The sequence below is a fragment of the Nelumbo lutea genome, chromosome 1 (assembly GCF_056320005.1).
Source record: "Nelumbo lutea isolate HS-2025 chromosome 1, American lotus-T2T, whole genome shotgun sequence".
NCBI lineage: Eukaryota > Viridiplantae > Streptophyta > Magnoliopsida > Proteales > Nelumbonaceae > Nelumbo > Nelumbo lutea.
This window is the reverse complement of record NC_142684.1, coordinates 199,377,565-199,394,665: the sequence shown is the minus strand read 5'-3', so window position 1 is coordinate 199,394,665 and position 17,101 is coordinate 199,377,565. Positions and strand designations below refer to the sequence as shown.

General features: G+C 41.2%; 1 protein-coding gene across 1 annotated transcript in view; it reads right to left on the bottom strand.

Annotated features, from left to right (window-relative positions):
• Positions 1 to 316: 316 nt before the first annotated feature.
• Positions 317 to 17,101, bottom strand: part of LOC148880296 (putative serine/threonine protein kinase IRE) — a 112,545-nt gene continuing 95,760 nt past the window's right edge. The window contains 5 exon segments of the mRNA XM_088962164.1: positions 317 to 759; positions 847 to 927; positions 1,019 to 1,195; positions 1,285 to 1,336; positions 1,430 to 1,486. Of these exon segments, the coding sequence (XP_088818290.1) occupies positions 679 to 759; positions 847 to 927; positions 1,019 to 1,195; positions 1,285 to 1,336; positions 1,430 to 1,486 (448 nt within the window). The 3' untranslated portion in view covers positions 317 to 678.

The window sequence follows — 17,101 nt, the reverse complement described above, 5'->3', positions numbered from 1 at the left end:
ACCGGAAAGGCATGATACCTTATAAAACTTGTAACTAATAACCGGTATTAAAAATGGTATCAATCAGCTAGTATTCATCAAAATTCAGTGAACCTGATTGGTCAAATTTCTTTCGGTGTCATACCTTTCTGGCATCGTAACTATTGGCTTCCAGGAAAATTTTGGAGAATGGTATTAGATAGAATTATTGCCATATATTTTGTAATCAGAAACTATCGTGTGTTTTGCTTGAGCGTATTAAAAGCATCACCTTTAATATTTCATTGTGTGACGTCAGCGCTACTGTGTTAACACTACTAAGAACAAAACTGAAGAATGAGAAGAAAAAGAGCTAAATTTCAGTAATTGAAAGAGAAAAAGATATGTACATATGGACAAAAGCTAGAAATTCGGTGTACACCATTTCAATGTTCGTATGAAAGAAATAAATTCAATGAAGATTATACTTTATTCAGTTCTAACGCCCTCGATCTAAGTTGAAAATATGCACCTGGTGTCAATTCTACCTAGATGATCAAACTTTGCTCTTCATGAACATTTGTTGGTTCCGAAACAAAATTCAGTCACCAACATCCAGACGTGAAAGAAGGTAGATGAATAAACAGATTGATTCGCAGGAGATCCATGAGAGTAACTCGTTGTTTATGAAGCAACTATCTAAATTCACTGTTTTGTGATTCAAGGCTCGGAAGGTTCTGAAGAATCCTTGCTACACTTTAGAAGCATATCATAATTGATGGAAGCTAGCTGAGACAAATTCTGAATATACAAGAGAAAGAAGAGTTGTATCCTGGTTTCTTAAATAAATAAAATGCATCAAAAGATGTCCAGCTATAGCAGGCTTACCTTAAAAGAAAAATTGCTGAATGAATACTTCACTGAAAGGATGGGAGTTCCAAAGTCTGCAAGATTACCACACTCATCCCCCTGTTTCACAGGCATCCAACCGTTAGAACTTAAAAGGGATGATATACAGTCTATAGATATTAATTGAATGGTCTAAGAAAATTGTCTATACATCTTCATCTTGTGGGTTGCTGAATGAGCTACCACTACAGGATATGCTGCAAGTTTCAGTCGTGTCATCAGAGTCATAGCCTGCTGAACGAACTTGCTCATCTGATGAATTCCATGCATAACGGCTTGTGAAATAACTTGTATCATATGCACCTTCTGCTGATGGAACAAATGCAGCCTGTAAATAATAAGACCATACTCCATTAATGTTTGTGTGGCATTTAAGAAAATTAATTTAAGAGAAAACTAAACTAAAGGGAAAATGACCTTCTGTCTGGCAAGTGTGTCCCAGTTTATGTTTTTGAAGAAATCATGGCACCTGCGACAATGATCATTCTTTTTTGCTAATCTTCTACCATTATTTAATGTGCAGAGTTGCATATAATATATATTCATCAACAACAGATAGGACCTTACCTCTCCAGCTCCAGTTGCTCCAAGTCTCTGGACTGGATTTTCAGTCAACAATCTGAAAAAGATAAGAGAAATTCAAAGAACACATACATGTAGCTTACCTTATTGACACTAGCAATTTTTTTGATGAATAATTGATGCTAGCCTTTCACACATTAAAGAAAGATTATCTGCTTTCTGGAATCAGTAATACAGATTCTGCGAGGTTGGAAAACTAAAGGTCTGAACAGGAGGGATAAACTATTATGGAATACTTTCCTGGCAACTATCATCTGGTTAATCTGGAAGGAAAGAAATAGTCGTCTTTTTTACAACAAATATTCTGACATGGAGGAAATTAAAAGTAATCATATAGGTTTGCATAGTTCTTGGTTGGGTGTACAAAGAATATTTCAGCGTGTCCAACTAAGTTATGTTTTGCAGGTTGGACCTTTTTTGGATGATTCTTCTTTTTTCACATTCCAAATATACAGGTTCTCATTGTACATTGGCTAATGTACTTTCTTTTTGTACATTATTAATTTATTATAAATCAATTCAATACTTTGCCTTAGTAGAAATATACAGAAACAAAAACTGCAGAGAAAGAAGAAAATAAGTTTTTGTGAGAAGAGAGAAGAAGAAGAGAGAGAATGGAGACAAGAATGAGAGAGCTATCAGATCTGGTTGCCCCCTCTTATTGATATTCATACTTTAAGTAAAATCATGTATAATGACTAATATTCCCTTATAGGGCAGCTAACCCAAAATACTCGATAAATACTTTAAAACATCACTCTAAAGGGTCCCAACAAGTGTGTTGTAGTCCCTACTCTCTAACTAAACAAATTAACCAACAAATCTGCACAAAATCTTCAACCCTCCCCTTCAAGTTGGGAGTAAATGTCATACATTCCCAACTTGCATAGGTCATGTTCAAGCTTGTTCTTTGCAACCCCTTTGGTATCAGCTAATTGTAACTCATAGGAGACATAAGGCAGGCTCAAGGATCAAAGTATTGGTATCGAGTATCGTATTAGACAACTTGGATACGGATGAAAAAAATGGGAACGCTTAGATGCATTAGGGAAACACAAATAAATTCCATAAATATATAAATAACACTAAATTTAAAATCAAATAGTCACAAATCATGCATAAATACAAAGGAAATGTACATTTTAATGGTATAGTACTTGCCACATTTGCATTTCCCTTCTTGTTCTTTACCCAAGCTGGTATGAGATGTGGATGGAGCTTTCAACAAGTGTCTCTGGTATGCTTAGGCTTCTTGCAATAGTTACACACCAAAATCTTTCCTATCCTCCCTCCTGATCTCACTACTCCCCATGTCTTTATTTGACTTAGGCTTGATTTTACTAACCATAGCTGATTGGTCAATCCCAAATTGTCTCAACATAGCATTCCTCCTACTCTCCTCTCTATACACAAAGGCATAAGCTTAAGAAAGAGTCGATTCTTTCTGGGAAGGATGGTTGCTGGCAATATCAAATCTAGGGTTCAGTCCAACCAAAAACTCAAAGACTCTATTCTTCTCCACCAACTTCTAACAAGTTGTAACATCTAATTTATCTGTGGTAATAATCCCAAGTCCAAAAGAATCATTGGTACCTCCACCTAGTCCCAAGTTACTGGTTAACTTCTGCTCAATACTCCAGCCCTCCATAGTTCTTAGAATAGATTAGAAAATACAAGCATTTGATAAAGCCTGAAGATTTCTAGTTAGCATAGAGGAAGAAGGTTCTCTACTAATTTCAAATTTGCCAACCCCATTCATCAGTTTAGAAAACTAGCCAAGTGAAGATTCTTGTCTTCTTCCATTCTTTTATACTTCTAGAAACATGCAACAATATTCCCAAAACCACTTGAATTGGTACAAAATAGTGGTCTTCACATGTGGAAATTTCTTTTTCCATAAGTTGCACACCTGTTTTCTAATTAGTAAAAGTGCATTTAATTATTGTCAAAAGAAATCATTTATTAGATAGTATTTGTTAGAATAGTTAGCATTTTGTACTATATGTGCCACAAGGACAGTAATGTCTTTTTGCCTTTTATTATTGTCGCACTATATATACTAATAAAATCTGGCGCCACCAGGACTGTTGCTGTTCTCAAATCTTTCTCCTTTCTTCTCTCTTTTTCTTTCTTCTCTCTTTTTTTTTTTTTGATGAATAATAATAAGTTTATTGATTCAGAAGCAACTTTAGAGTGAGTTCATACATCATCCCAACGAGAGGCACGAGCTGCAGCCCCTCCTTGAATCTTACAAGTAAACTAGGAAAGAAAAACAATAATCACAACTGAGCCCAAAATAATTCTTCTCTATTTACCCCTTACTTAGCTAAGACATCTGACAAAGTATTTGCTGATCTCCCCACCCACTGTATAGTGACCAACATATTCCTTGTCAACCAACTAAATTTCTTCATTTCATTCTTGTATCGCCACATAGCCTCTTCAGAATTTTTCAACCAACCCACCACCACTTTGGAATCCCCCTCGATTATTAGGTGTTGTACCCCCAGCTGGTTTGCAAATTGCACCCCTTGTACAACAGCTAAAAGTTCTGCCCTGATGGAGTTCCCAATTCCCAAGGGACCTGAGTAGAGCAACAAAATCTCTCCCTTCTCATTTCTCAAAGCACCCCCACTCCGGATAATCCTGGATTACCCATGCTGCTTCCATCAAAGTTCAACTTTATTGAGCCTTCGGGTGGAGGAGACCAGCTTGTAATTGATTTGTCCTTTAAAGATGAGCACCTTGCTACTGCTGACCAATTTCTCCAAAGGTCATTAAAGGAGAATTGATGGAAGATTTCCAAGGTCTTCAGCCAATGTATTGCCCTGTTTAACACACAGTCTTTCAAATCTTGGCTGTTCCTTTCCTTGTCTTGAAAAATTCTGAGATTCCTTTCTTCCCAAAGAGTCCAAGTCAAAGCAGCACGAGCACATCTCCACATAATTCTCCCTATTTTTGTAGGCCAATAAAAGGTAGAATGGTTGAAGAGCATGTGGACTTCTGCTGGTAGATTCCAACTACCCCCAAACAACGAAAGTAGCCAAGCCCAAAGGTCTGCAGAAAAGGGACAAGATACTAGTAGATGGTAACAATCCTCACCGTAAGCTCTACAGAGGATACACCAATTAGGAGAAATACAGAGAAAAGGTCTTCTCTTTTGTAGGTTGTCTAAAGTGTTTACTTTCCCATGGAATACTTCCCAACAAAAAGCCATAATTTTTGGGGGGACTGGCCTACACCAAATTTCTTTTGACAGAAAGGGTTGGTGAGTAGAAAGTTGAGAGATGGACTTGAAGAAAGAAGCACAAGAGAAGGTTCCATTGGGTCTGGGAGTCCAAACTCTCTTATCTGGCTTGGAGGGATCCAAACAAACCTGATTAAGACAACCAAGCAAAATAGAAAGAGACTCAATTTCAGCATCCCTAAGTCCTCTACGAAACCCAAAATCCCAAGTAGGATCTAAGGGTGTTCCCAAAGGTGAAACAAATTTTGAGACCACCTCTTTTTTGTACAAAGAAATAGAAAAAAGCGAAGGGAACAAGTCCTTTAACGGTGAGTCTCCTACCCAAATATCCTCCCAAAAAAGAACAGAGTTGCCAGAACAAACTTCATACCTGATAAAATTGAAGAATTGAGGAAGGGTGTTGTGAATAGCCTTCCACGGTGCTGCTAGGTTAGCTTGCCTCGATACACCAGCATCCCATCTGTTCTCTGACCTCCCATGAATGCTTCCCACCACCTCATGCCACAATCTCTCTCTTTCCAAAGGCCATCTCCACAACCATTTCCCTAACAGAGCTTGATTCTTTCTAATTACCATCCCAATTCCCAAGCCCCCCTCTTCTTTACTTCTGTACACAATTTCCCAATTAACCAAGTGATCATTTTTTTCTTGTCCCGGCTCCTATAAGAAGTCTCTCATCAACTTCTCCAGTTTCCTGGCTTCCCTAACTGGTATCCTAAAGACAGACAAATAATAGGTAGGTAAGTTAGCCAAGGTAGCTCTTATTAGGGTAATTCTCCCTCCTAAAGAGATATAGTTCCTCTTCCATGAGGCTAATCTCTTCTCAAACTTTTCTATCACTGGGGTCCAAAATCTACTCTCCCTAGGATTTGCCCCTAAAGGAAGCCCTAAATATGACATAGGCCAAGCAGAGGTGGAACACTCAAGACACTCCGCAATAGCCTCGACCTCCCCTACCTCCAAATTTATACCCACTATGCAGCTCTTTTCCAGATTTATTCTCAAATTAGAGACACATTCAAATCCTTTTATTATCTCCTTTAGGTTTGCTACCTTTTCACTAAGACCTCCTTCACAAAAAATCATTAGGTCATCTGCAAACTGAAGGTGGGTGACGGGAGTTTGGTGTCTCCCTATTCTCCAACTCCTAATGGCATCTTCGCTGTCAGCCTTAGTAATGATCCTACTAATCACATCAGCTACTAAGGTAAAAAGGAAGGGTGAAAGTGGATCCCCTTGCCTGACACCCCTGCAAGCTGGAAAAAAGTCTCTCACCGTACCATTTACCAGAATAGAGTAGTGACAAGTACTGATACACCCAAAGATCCAACTACACCACTTGTCCCCAAGTCCACAGTTTTGCATAACCTCCAATAGAAACTTCCAGTCCACTAAATCATAGGCCTTTTCAAGATCCAATTTACAAATGAATCCTCTCTTACTAGACCTTTTCATTTTTTCAACACACTCATTCGCAATTAAGATCTAATCTGTTATTTGTCGCCCTTGAATGAAAGCCCCCTGGGTTTCACTAATGATGGTAGGGAGGACTGTTTTGATTCTCAATGGTAGTGTGATTGTCTGCAAATTCCTTAAAGACTTCAGCTAGATCCTCTTTCAACACCTCCAACAGTCTTGATAAAAACCCATTGTAAAGCCATCTGGACCCGGAGCCTTGGATCTATCCATTATAAAGATAGCTTTCTTAATCTCTTCTTCCTCGAAATCCCTTTGCAGCCACCTTGCCACTCCATCAATTCTTGGCCAATCCACCCTTTCCATGACCGTCCTCTCTCTCAGAGACCTTCTACAAATTGATTTGAAGTGGTCCACAAATTTTCTGGCTATGTCATCCTGGTTGGTAAACACCTCCTCTCCTATCTCTAGCTTGGTCACAAAATTCTTTTTTCGTCTCCCATTTGCTAAATCATGGAAGAATCTAGTGTTCCCATCGCCTTCCTTAATCCACTTGTGTCTAGATTTTTGTCTCCAACTGATTTCTTCCCTCAATAGCACTTCTTCCAAATCCTTTTTTAATTGTCTCCTTAACACTTTGTCCTCCTCGGTCAGCCCATTGTGAGATTCCTTTACATCCAAGTTATGTATTCGAGAGATTAGGCCCTCTTGGCAGTGTAGCCGGCCAGAGATAGGTGAAAGAGGAGAGAAGAGAAGAGAAGAGAAGAGAAGAGAAAAGAGAGAGTTTGCAATGCAACAGTACTGGCGGCGCCAGTGTTTATTTAATATATAGGGCGACAGAAATAACAAGGGAAAAGACCCTTGTGCCCCTGAGTACAATAACAGACATAATAGAAATAAAAAATGAAGTAAAAAAAACACTTTAATTAGACAAACAGGCCCTAACAACTGCAACTAAGTTATTCTAACATTATTCCAACACTCCCCCTCAAGTTGGAGCATAGATGTCAATCATGCCCAACTTGTCACACAAATCTTTGTGCCGCACATGATGAAGACCTTTGGTGAAGATATCTGCAAGTTGCTCTTCCGAGTTGACATATGGTGTGCACACTTCTCCACTTTCAATTTTCTCTCTGATAAAATGTTTGTCCACTTCAATGTGTTTCGTCCTATCATGCAGAACTGGATTAGCAACAATATTGATGGCTGCTTTATTGTCACAGTAGAGTGAAGTAGGATTGTTTACTGCAAAACCCAGTTCACCTAACAGATTTCTTATCCACATGATTTCCGCAACCCCATGAGCCATCGCTCTATATTCAGCTTCAGCACTGGATCTAGCCACCACACTTTGTTTTTTGCTTCTCCATGTGACAAGGTTTCCTCCTACAAAGGCACAATAACCACTGGTGGACTTTCGGTCATTGATTGCTCCTGCCCAATCTGCATCAGTATATACTTCCACTTTTAAGTGACTGTGTTTATGGAACAACAAACCAGCCCCAGGAAACTTCTTGAGATATCTCAAGATCCTCTCTGCAGCCTCAAAGTGACTTGTCATCGGGTTGTGCATGAATTGACTAAGGACACCCACTGCATAGGCAATATCAGGCCTGGTCATAGACAAATACAGAAGTCTCTCCACAAGTCTCTGGAACATCTTTACATCTTTCAAAAACTCTCCCTGACTGTCTCCCAGATGGTGATTAGGTTCAATAGGTGAATCAAATGGTTTTACCCCCAACTTGCCTGTATCTTCTAGTAGATCTAGTACATACTTCCATTGGGAAATAAAGATGCCCTTGTGAGAGCGGGAAACTTCAATTCCAAGGAAGTATCGTAAGGGGCCTAGATCCTTCACCTCAAATTTAGTGACTAAGAATTTTTTTAGTCTTTGGATTTCAGCCTCCCAATCTCCTGTGATCACTATGTCATCCACATACACAATAAGAGTTGCAATTTTACCTTCACCTCTTTTTACAAACAAGGTATGATCTGATTGGCATTGTTTAAATCCCATTTGTTGGACTGCTACATGGAACTTACTAAACCAAGCCCGAGGTGATTGTTTCAATCCATATAGGGACTTTTTCAACCTGCACACCTTTTGTTCATTGCCTCTGGCACAAAACCCTGGGGGTTGGGTCATGTACACCTCCTCTTCCAAGTCACCATTCAAGAAGGCATTCTTGATGTCCAATTGGTGAAGATCCCAGTCAAGATTTGCTGCCAAGGAAAGGAGAATCCGGATGGAGTTCATCTTCGCTACAGGGGCAAAAGTCTTTGCATAGTCCACTCCATATACCTGTGTGAAGCCTCTTGCTACCAGTCTAGCCTTGCACCTTTCAACAGTTCCATCAGCTTTGTGTTTCACTGTGAACACCCACTTGCACCCCACTGGTTCCTTCCCCTCAGGAAGATCTACCAACTCCCACGTACCATTTTTATGTAAGGCATCAATTTCTTCCTACATTGCATCTATCCATTCATGTTTTGACAAAGCTTCTGCCACGGTCTTAGGGATGGGAACATTGTCCACAGAGGAGAGGAAGGCACGGTACGAGGGTGAAACATGCTCATAGGACACACAGTTAGAGATAGGATGATTAGTGGTACAAGATCTAACACCCTTTCTCTTAACAATAGGAATATTAAGATCATTGGGGACATGTGAATCAACATTTAAAGGAGCAATGGGAACAAGTGTACCTGGCTGATGAGACAGATCTGCCTCGGGTGAATCCGATGATGTTGGTTGCATAGTGTCCGGCTCCACGGTTCTTGAACTCTGCTGGCTCTTATGACGACGATGGAAAACCCGGAACGAAGGAGGATCGGGTAAAGGAGGTAGTTGAATCTGAGTCGTCGCCTATTTCTCCTCAACCCTACTCTCCCCCTGAGGAGAAACCGAGAAGAACGGTTGACTCTCAAAGAATGAGACATCAATGGAAACATAGTACTTATGGGCAATGGGATCATAGCAACAATACCCCTTTTGAGATGAGGGGTAACCAAGAAAAACACAAGGAATAGCCCGAGGGTCAAGTTTACCACGAGTAGGTGATAGGTTGTGGACAAAACAACGACACCCAAAGACATGCATCAGAATGGTGGACAGCGGGGCTGTAGGGAACAAGAGCTGATGTGGGGCCTTATAGTCTAGTAGCCGAGAGGGCATGCGATTGATGATATATGTCGCACACAATACTGCATCCATCCAGAACTGTTTCGGCACATTCATATGAATCAGCAAACCACGAACAACTTCGAGTAGATGACGATTTTTTCGTTCAGCCACAACATTTTGTTAGGGTGTCCAGGCACAAGAGCTTCGCTGAAGTGACCCACTCGAAGCAAAGAACTTCGTGAGATCACTATGGAAATATTCCTTTGCATTGTCTAACTGGAAAATATGAATTTCCGTTTGGAACTGAGTGAACACCATGCGTTGGAAATCTTTCACAATTTGTGGCACTTCATCTCGAGATCGCATAGGATAAACCCAAGTGTATCGAGAATAATCATCAATCAACGTAACAAAATACTTATAGCCAGCCGCAGTAGGTAGAGTAACAGGGCCCCAAACATCAGAATAAACAATATGAAACGGAAATTCAGATCTTTTATTTCTTAAAGGTAAAGAGCTTCTACAATGCTTACTCAACTGACAAGTTTGACACTGTAACCGACTCACTGACAAGGACTCAAAAATCTTTGGGAACATAACTTTTAAAGACTCAAAAGAAAGATGACCTAAACAACTATGCCATAAATAGGCCTGACTCTCACTCGCCGAATTTGTGGACTCAGTCGCCATTAGACCAGCATTATTCTCCAACATGTAGAGACCATCCACCATGCTTCCTCTACCAATCGCCTTCCCCGAGGTCAAATCCTGAAACACACATGAAGACAGAAAAAAGGTGACTGAGCAGTTCAAAGAGTGAGTAATACTACTAATGGACAACAAATTAATAGGTAATTTCGGAACATGCAGGACATTTGGAAGAGTAAGGCCAAGTGGGAGAGATATGGTGCCTCGGCCAGCTATGGTAGAAAAGGAACCATTAGCCAGTCTTACCTTATCTCTCCCAAAGAGAAGGTTATATGTCTGGAACAAATTTGACTTACTGGTCATGTAATTTGAGGCTCCGGAGTCAATAATCCAAGGTGAATCAGTAGTATGAGATGACACATGGAAGGTTGTGGCATTACCTGATGTAGACGCAAATGAGGTAGAAGGAGTAGGCCCAGAATCCACCTGGCGGAGAGTCCTACCATACAATTCCAAATGTTCACGGAAGGAATTGATAATATCTTCCTTAGGGTCAGAACCGGGATGTCTCTCCTGATTTACGGAAGGACTAGTCTCTGTCGATGCCAGATTAGCTGAGTTATACCTTCTTTGATTCTGCTGACCTAGTTTCTTGCCCTAATCCGGTGCTGACTTCTTACCCAAATCCTGTGCCCATTTTGGTTTTCCATGGAGATCCCAACATGTATCTTTAGTGTGTCGTGTCTTCTGGCAGTGAGTGCACCAAAGCTTGCTTTTATCTTCTGTTTTTTTTTTGAGTGTCATGAGGGGATAGGAAATCCATCACATGGACGCCCAAGACTGCGGAATAAAGGGGGCGAATTTCAAAAATTTTTCTCTCCCTTCAACTGGGAATCGAATTCCCTATTTAGAAAATCATATTTTCAATGATCATTCTTGAACCATAAACTGAACCAGATCTGAACCAAAAGGAGGAGAGAGAGATAATACCTGATACAGAGAAACAATATCTCTCAATGGAGGTGTTCACGCCCAAGGTAGAAACCAAAATCTGCTCCTATTGAAGATGGCGCAGTGCAAGGTGCAGCAGAATCAGCAGTGTCCTTCCTAATAACTTGATTCTTCTCAAGAATCACCTGGACGGCTTGTGAATACAACTCCTACCAATCTTTTCTCCAAAAGATTGGAATCAAGATCCAATCTTGATTTCTCCCAAGGAATGGAGATCGAACTGCAATAGGCGGCGGCTGCAGGAAGGAGGCGGCTAGAGAGTATTTGCAGGGTGCAGAATTCTCTCTCCTGTGATCTCAGCTCTGAAGACAAGACTTCAGTCTGTTGGATGTTGTGTCTAAAGGCTGCCGCCCCTCTTCCTTTTATAGACTTAAAGGGATCAGCTCCTAATCCCATTAGGAGTTGCTAACCCAAATCATATCTGGATTAAAAGTCCCTTTAAGATAAGGGATAATCCTTATCTTATCTGCAGATTAGATCAGCCAGTTCCTAATCTAATTAAGAAGTTTCCAAATCTAAATCTCATTTAGATTTTGGACTCTTTGAGTGGATAGGGTGTGGGCCAAATCCTATCAGCTGATCTTATCTCAGAATTCGCTCCTTAAAGACTAACCAAATTAGCCCAGTTCGAAATGGGCTTAAGGCCCATTTAGGGTTATGTATTCATTAAGCCTTCCAAACTGCTGCCCAGTTGGGCTTCCTTGTATGGCGTGGGACCCAAGCATTGATCTACACATCAGCCACATGGGTTCAACCCAGCCTTTGTTACAAGGCCTGGCCGAATACACTGTTATGGACAGTGCACCCCCTGAAACCCATCAGATGGGCTCTATGGGCCCAACACTTACCCTAAGTGGTCCCTGGGCCAAGCCACCTTGTAACACCCAGGGACTGTGCGCAGATGCAAGATTAGCCCATCAGGTATTATCCTCAATGGCCTTACACTTAACCTCTCAGCCCATAATGATCATACACTGCCCGACAAGAGAGGACCTCTCCCTCGGCTGCAAGGAACAGTGTTGCACTCTCTCATATATGGATCCCGGGAATTAAAACCTTTTTGCAAACATTTCAAAACCATAATATATATATATACTTTTATATCTCATATAAAATATATTTTGCAAAACAAATCTCAACGATTGAAATCGGCTGCCGGCAGTCTTGGTTTCCATCAGTGAGAGTGCATCCTCGATCATTACCTTTGTCCGACAAAGGGGCTGATTCTGTCACTATGATCACCCACTCAGATGAATTCTCAGACTGTCCCAACACACCCAGGTTTTGACCCCCGCTAAGGATCTCACTGATTGGTACATCAAAGACAGCCCAATCCAACACATAGTGCATTATCACAATCGAGTCTAGGGGTCGGGTGTAACTTTTCAGTTTTGCCCATCAATCTCCAAGGTCCAGGGCAATACTGGAAGTCTGGTCCAGTTCAAAGATTCAATTAATCCCACACTGTATGTGCCTAGGGTCTCACCCTGGAAGTTGAGAAAATCCACCCCAACCGACTTGGCAGCACCACAGTGTCAGCCTTGTCAGGATAGGTCTCCCCAGACCGACCCACTGGCTGTGAACATTCTAAACTAACACGAGTCTCAATAAGTGTCCAGTTTAAGGGTATTACACAGAAACATACCAAGGGAACATGAATCAAATATGCACTTTTATTCATTTACAATAAATTCATAAAGTACATCATTTTGATTGAAGCTAAGGGCATACAAAACTGTCTAACATGTCACCCCTTTTAAAATCACATCCGACATTTGTATCTGAATTTCCCCGGACCGCTAGGGCAACTGACTCCCCTTCTACACCATTCATCACACTTCTTCTGCTTTCTTCTGACTGCACCAAGGCATACACCTCCTGGACTGATGGCAAGTCTTTACTACCCAAGATCTATACCCTGATGGACTCATATGATTGTTTCAGCCCTAGGAGAAAGGCAAACACGCGTTGCTGTGATACAAGTGACTTATAGGCTTTTGCATCTTCATCACACTTCCAATTCACATTCTGATAGTGATCAAGTTCTTTCCATATTGATGTCAAATCAGAATAGTACATCGAGAGACTCCTCTCCCCCTGCTTGCAAGTAGAAGATTCTGCTTGTAGTTGATATATCTTGGCATAGTGTCTCTGTTCTGAATAAGTGGACTTCGCTTGTTCCCATATCTCACAAGCAGTTTCAGCCCACATAAAGGTCTTCCTTACTTGTGGCAGCATTGAAACCAAGAGCCAAGACATCACCATACTGTTCTCTTGGTCCCACCTATCATGCTCAGCACTTCCATACTTCGGTTCCTTTACTCTCCCATTGATGTATCCTATTCGCCCCCTAGCAGTGATGTAGAGTTTATCCCCCTAGACCACTCAAGGTAATTCAGACCATCAAAGGGAATGACAGCCATGGGAAAGCTCATATCCATTCCCCCACTCACTCCATTGTGGCTCCCTAAGATTTCTGAAGTAGCAGAATTCTCAGTCGACATGGTCAAGCAATTACTCAGTCCCACACACCGGATTTAGGACCCCTCCTTACTCCACAAAGCAATGCTCCACTCAGTTCACACCCACACACTAGGGTTTACCAACCAAATTGTGCACAAACCGTACCAAATTCTGGACAAAACTGAGGTAATATTCGGCAGTTTCAGACCTGCCTATCAGAATTCTAGAATGGCTAACAACCACTAATCAGCAGGAGAGATCCTTCTTGCTTATAGTCAACTCAAACCATTGAGAAGACAGGTCAGCATTGACCTACAGTTATCTTAACACATCAACAGGATCACACGATCCAAGACAACTAGGGTTACACAGGTTCGATAGCATTCAACCGCCCCAGATTCATAGGGTTTTCACTCGGCCCATGATCAAGGAGAGTAAAGAGGAGAAAAATAGAGGAAGAACTGTACCAGTCGTAGCTATTCTGTAGTCCAGAATCAGATTTCCTTTCTGCTAGCCTGTTCCACTAATCAGTAGGGTTGATCGATCTTCTCTTGACAGTAGGGTTGATCGGTCTGCTCTCTTTTAATCAGTATTCCTGCTCTGATACCATCCTGGGAATGGTGAAAGAGGAGAGAAGAGAAGAGAAGAGAAGAGAAGAGAAGAGAAGAGAAGAGAAGAGAAAAGAGAGAGTTTGCAATGCAACAGTACTGGCGGCGCCAGTGTTTATTTAATATATATAGGGCGACAGAAATAACAAGGGAAAAGACCCTTGTGCCCCTGAGTACAATAACAGACATAACAGAAATAAAAAACGAAGTAAAAAAACACTTTAATTAGACAAACAGACCCTAACAACTGCAACTAAGTTATTCTAACATTATTCCAACAGGCCCAATTTTTGCTCCTCAATTCTACCAAACTGATCTCTATTCCACTCTTTTATTTTGGCTCTCAACCTTTTTAATTTCTTGTAGTACTTGATCCCCTTCCATCTTACCCCCCTCTCCTCCTCACCCCACCACTCCTTCACTTTTTTCACAAAATCTGGATGGGTAAGCCACATATTTTCAAATCTAAAAGGTTTGGGTCCTATAGGAAAAGACTCGGTACCTATTTGGATAGGACAGTGATCAGAGGTGACCCTGGGTAACGCCCTAGCAACCAAGTTTTCCAAACTATTCTCCCAGGCAAGATTAAATAAGAATCTATCCAACTTCGAGCACAAAGGGGTTTCCTGAAGGTTGGACCAAGTGTAACTGGCTTGCAGCAGAGGTATTTCCTTCAGATCACAACCTTCAATAAAACCATTAAATTTCCTCATGCTTGTTGAGATTACCTGTTGGGGATTACTGGTTTCATCAGAGAATCAAATGACGTTAAAATCCCCGCCCAGGCACCAAGGACCATCCCATAGCCCCTTGATTGCATATAGTTCCTCCCACATCTCATTCCTCTCTCTATAGGAATTAGGGCCATAAACATTGGTTAAAACCCATACACAACCATTCTCTACATTCTTGCACTTAATGGAAACAGAGAATCTGCCTATCAATTCTTCCACTACTTCCACCACACCCTCCCTCCACAATGTTACAATCCCTCCCGAGGCTCCCCAAGAAGGAGTCGAGCTCCAACCTAAACCTCTAGACCTCCAAAAACTCCTCACCCATCTCCCATCTAATTCCATCAATTTGGATTCTTGTAACGGCACAATATCAAGTTTTTCCCTTCGGAGTAGGTCTTTGATCACCCTTCTCTTCCTTGCACTCCCTAACCCTCTTACATTCAGGCTAATAATTTTCATCGAGACAAAGTAGCAAAAGAACCCAATAAGAGGCCATATTCTCCTTATTTTAGGCCCTTCCTCCTATCCCCTCTACCACTGAATTCTAAATCCCCCTCAATGTCTGAAATTAGCCTTTCTACTTCAGATCTTTTTTTTCTTATTTTTTCCTTTCTCCCCCCCCCCTTCCTAATACAACAATCATCCTCTTTCTTTTCTCCATCATTTCCAACCAATGTCTAAGAACTTTACCCTGCTCACACTTATTTTGGCTACAACATCTTTCTCCGAGTCCTTCCTTTTTATTTTGTTCCTCCATCATTGTACAGATTGTTAGTAAACCCTAGCAGATTCTAGGTTGAAGTCGAGAAGAAGAAAGAAAAGAGAAAGAAGAAGAAGAAGAAGAAGAAGAAAGAAAGGTTTGGCCAGACTAGAAGAGAGTCAAAATCACTCTCCCCTAACTGACCCACTTGTATTTATTCAAAAACATAGAGTTACAGGAAAGACCATTTTGTCCCTCATAGAAGATGGGACACATAACTTAAACTCATATACAATAGACCTTTCACTCTCAAGCAGATAATCCAGAATGACCAAAATACCCCTGACTCAAGCATTCTAACACTCCCCCTCAAGCTGGAGAGTATATATCATATAGTCCCAGCTTGTTACAAATGTAATCTATTCTTCCCCGAGACAATCCCTTTGTGAGAAGATCTGCCCACTGATTTCCTGAGCTCACATGAGATGTGGTTATCACCCCACTTATCATGAAAGACGGGATTGGAAGAGATGTAAACAGCAGCTTGGTTATCACAGTATAGTTTCATGGGTTTGTCAATTGAGAATCCCATCTCTTGAAGCAAGTTCTTCAGCCATACTAGCTCACATGTGGTATGGGCCATAGCCTTGTACTCTGCTTCTGCACTACTTCTTGCCACCACTGTTTGTTTCTTGCTCTTCCAAGTTACAAGATTGCCACCGAGGAAGGTACAATACCCTGGAATTGATCTCCTTTCTGATATAGAACCAGCCCAGTCAGCATCTGTGTACCCTATTATCTCAAGAGTTCCTCCACTTTGGTATAACAAACCACGACCAGGAGCACCTTTTAGGTACCTAACAATTCTCATAACAACTTCCCAGTGAGGAACCCGAGGATGTGGCATAAACTGGCTCACCACACTCACAGCAAATGATATATCTGGTCGGGTAATGGTCAGGTAGTTCAATTTGCCCACCAACCTTCTGTATCTTCCAGGATCATCAAACTCTTCACCCGCATCAACACTCAGCTTGGCATTGAGTTCCATAGGAATCTCTGCTGGTTTAGCACCTAACAACCCTGTTTCTTCAAGTAGATCAAGAACATTTTTTCTCTGACATAGGTTGATCCCATGTTTTGACCTCGCAACCTCTATTCCCAAGAAATATTTCAACTTCCCCAGATCTTTCGTATTGAAGTGATCCTGTAAGAATTTATTCAACCTGTTGATTCCATTGCTATCACTCCCAGTTATGGCAATATCATCCACGTACATGACTAGCAAGATTTTCCCATCCTTTGAGTTATAGCTGAACACAAAATGATCAACCTAACATTGTTTCATCCCAAAGGCTTTCATCACTTCACTGAACCTGCCAAACCAAGCACGTGGAGATTGTTTCAGTCCATAAATTGCCTTTTTGAGCCTACACACTTTGCGAAACTCTCCCTGAGCAACAAACCCTGGTCGCTGCTCCATATACACCTCCTCAACTAGATCACCATGCAGGAAGGCATTTTTTATGTCAAGTTGTACAAGAGGCCAATCATACATAGCAGCTAATGAAATCAGCACCCGAACTGAACCAATCTTAGCCACAGGAGAAAATGTCTCCATATAGTCCACACCATACATCTGAGAATAACCCTTGGCCACCAACCTCGCTTTCAATCGCTCCACACTGCCAT